Here is a 1664-nt window from a genome sequence, read left to right as displayed (position 1 = left end):
AACCAATTTATGCAGAGAAGATGTAAATGGCCAATAACGCATGATGCGTTCTTAGAGTCAAGTTTTTTTTTTTTTTAACTGTCCTATGTTAGATACTTTGTACCATCATCTTCACTACAACCATCTGATATAGAGACAAATGCCAAGAGACCAATTGCAAGATGGTCGGAGGCCAGAGTGCGGAGGTGGTAATGGTTTTTCAATAAATTTGTAATGCTCGTTCATGATTGCGATGACACTCTTGTTTTCTTATTGCAATTGCAATATATGTGCCCTCCTCAACCGCACGCGTATTTGACTATAGACCATACCTCGAAATACCTATTAGATGGTCTATGCGATGTGTTGCATTTATGGAGGGGGTAATCTTATGGATGCTCTTGCATCTTGTATAAAATGAAGTACATGGGCTGTAAGATTATTATTCTCAGTAAAGTTTTACTACATAGAGTAAGCATTAGGATAATTCCATTTGTAACACCTTAAACATTTATCTTTAAATCATCTAAACATGAAATTGGTAAGAATTTTGAAAAACAAATTGGGTGTTCTACAGGTACATTAATGTGAGTGTGAATATATCCTTCAGATACTAGTCCTTGTTGCATTCTGCGCCATAGCCTCTGCAGCTCCAGCAGACGATTCTAAGAATGCAGAAACTATTTCATACGAAAACGAAAATATTGGAATCGATGGATACAAATTCTCGTAAGTTCCTTTTTATCAAAATGATAAAAATTCAATTTTTTCTTAATCACAATATTGTTATGTTTCTTGTATTCAGTTTTGAAACAAGTGACGGCACGAAGAGGAGTGAAGAAGCAACGGTAAAGAATGCTGGTACTGACAACGAAGCAATTTCAGTTCGAGGAACAATTTCTTGGATTGCACCTGATGGCGTTACTTACACAATCAATTTCCTTGCTGACGAGAATGGATTCCAGCCAGAAGGAGCTCATTTACCTAAGCGCCGATAAAATAATCGTTTGTTGATGCATTGATGGATAAAGTCAAACAACGTTGACGAGACAGAATAAAGTGAAGAAAATGAAGAGTTTTGTAAATAGTTAAAAAAAATATAAATAATAATAATGAAACGGTGGGTTCAAGTCAGTTTTGAAATAAAAATGTGTGTTTTTATGCAAAATATAAAAATTTAATGTGTTGAATTTTATTATATTCCTAAGATTTAAATTTAAATCATTACAAATTATTCAAATAGCTTACTTTTTTGATTAATTTACAAAGTAAAAAATGGATGTTATGCCTCACTAATATGCTATAAAAGTTGAGTGATTGCTCTTCAAAGAAAAATAATCGTATTGAAAAATTTAATTTTAAAGATCGTGTATCAACTCTCTTGTTTTTACTTTAGTTATGATAGTTTAGAATCTGTCTGACAAAAAATGACAAAAGGGTTAGTAAAATTATTCTTTGCTTTTGTATTTGAAATTATCACCTGATAGATGATATTATTAATGGCTTAATATCTCGGTGATCTAGAATTTTTGGGTAAGAATCCTTTACTTCGATGTTTCTTAAGTAATTTACCAGATGTCAAAAACTTTATCCTTCGTTGCATTTAATTGTTCTGGACAAAGATTCAAGGTGACATATAATTTCCTACTTTTTATTTTGGATTTTTCAAAGGCTTTCGATTCTGT

General features: G+C 32.1%; 1 protein-coding gene across 1 annotated transcript; it reads left to right on the top strand.

The window, feature by feature from the left end:
* Positions 1-417: 417 nt before the first annotated feature.
* LOC129946529 (endocuticle structural protein SgAbd-6-like) lies at positions 418-1160 on the top strand. The gene is made up of 3 exons (XM_056056748.1): positions 418-520; positions 590-708; positions 785-1160. Exons 1-3 carry the CDS (start codon positions 512-514, stop codon positions 975-977), a joined length of 321 nt encoding a protein of 106 aa, XP_055912723.1. The 5' UTR covers positions 418-511; the 3' UTR covers positions 978-1160.
* The last annotated feature ends 504 nt before the right edge of the window (positions 1161-1664 follow it).

The sequence above is a fragment of the Eupeodes corollae genome, chromosome 2, assembly GCF_945859685.1.
Source record: "Eupeodes corollae chromosome 2, idEupCoro1.1, whole genome shotgun sequence".
Lineage (NCBI taxonomy): Eukaryota > Metazoa > Arthropoda > Insecta > Diptera > Syrphidae > Eupeodes > Eupeodes corollae.
This window is presented reverse-complemented; position numbering and strand designations above follow the sequence as displayed.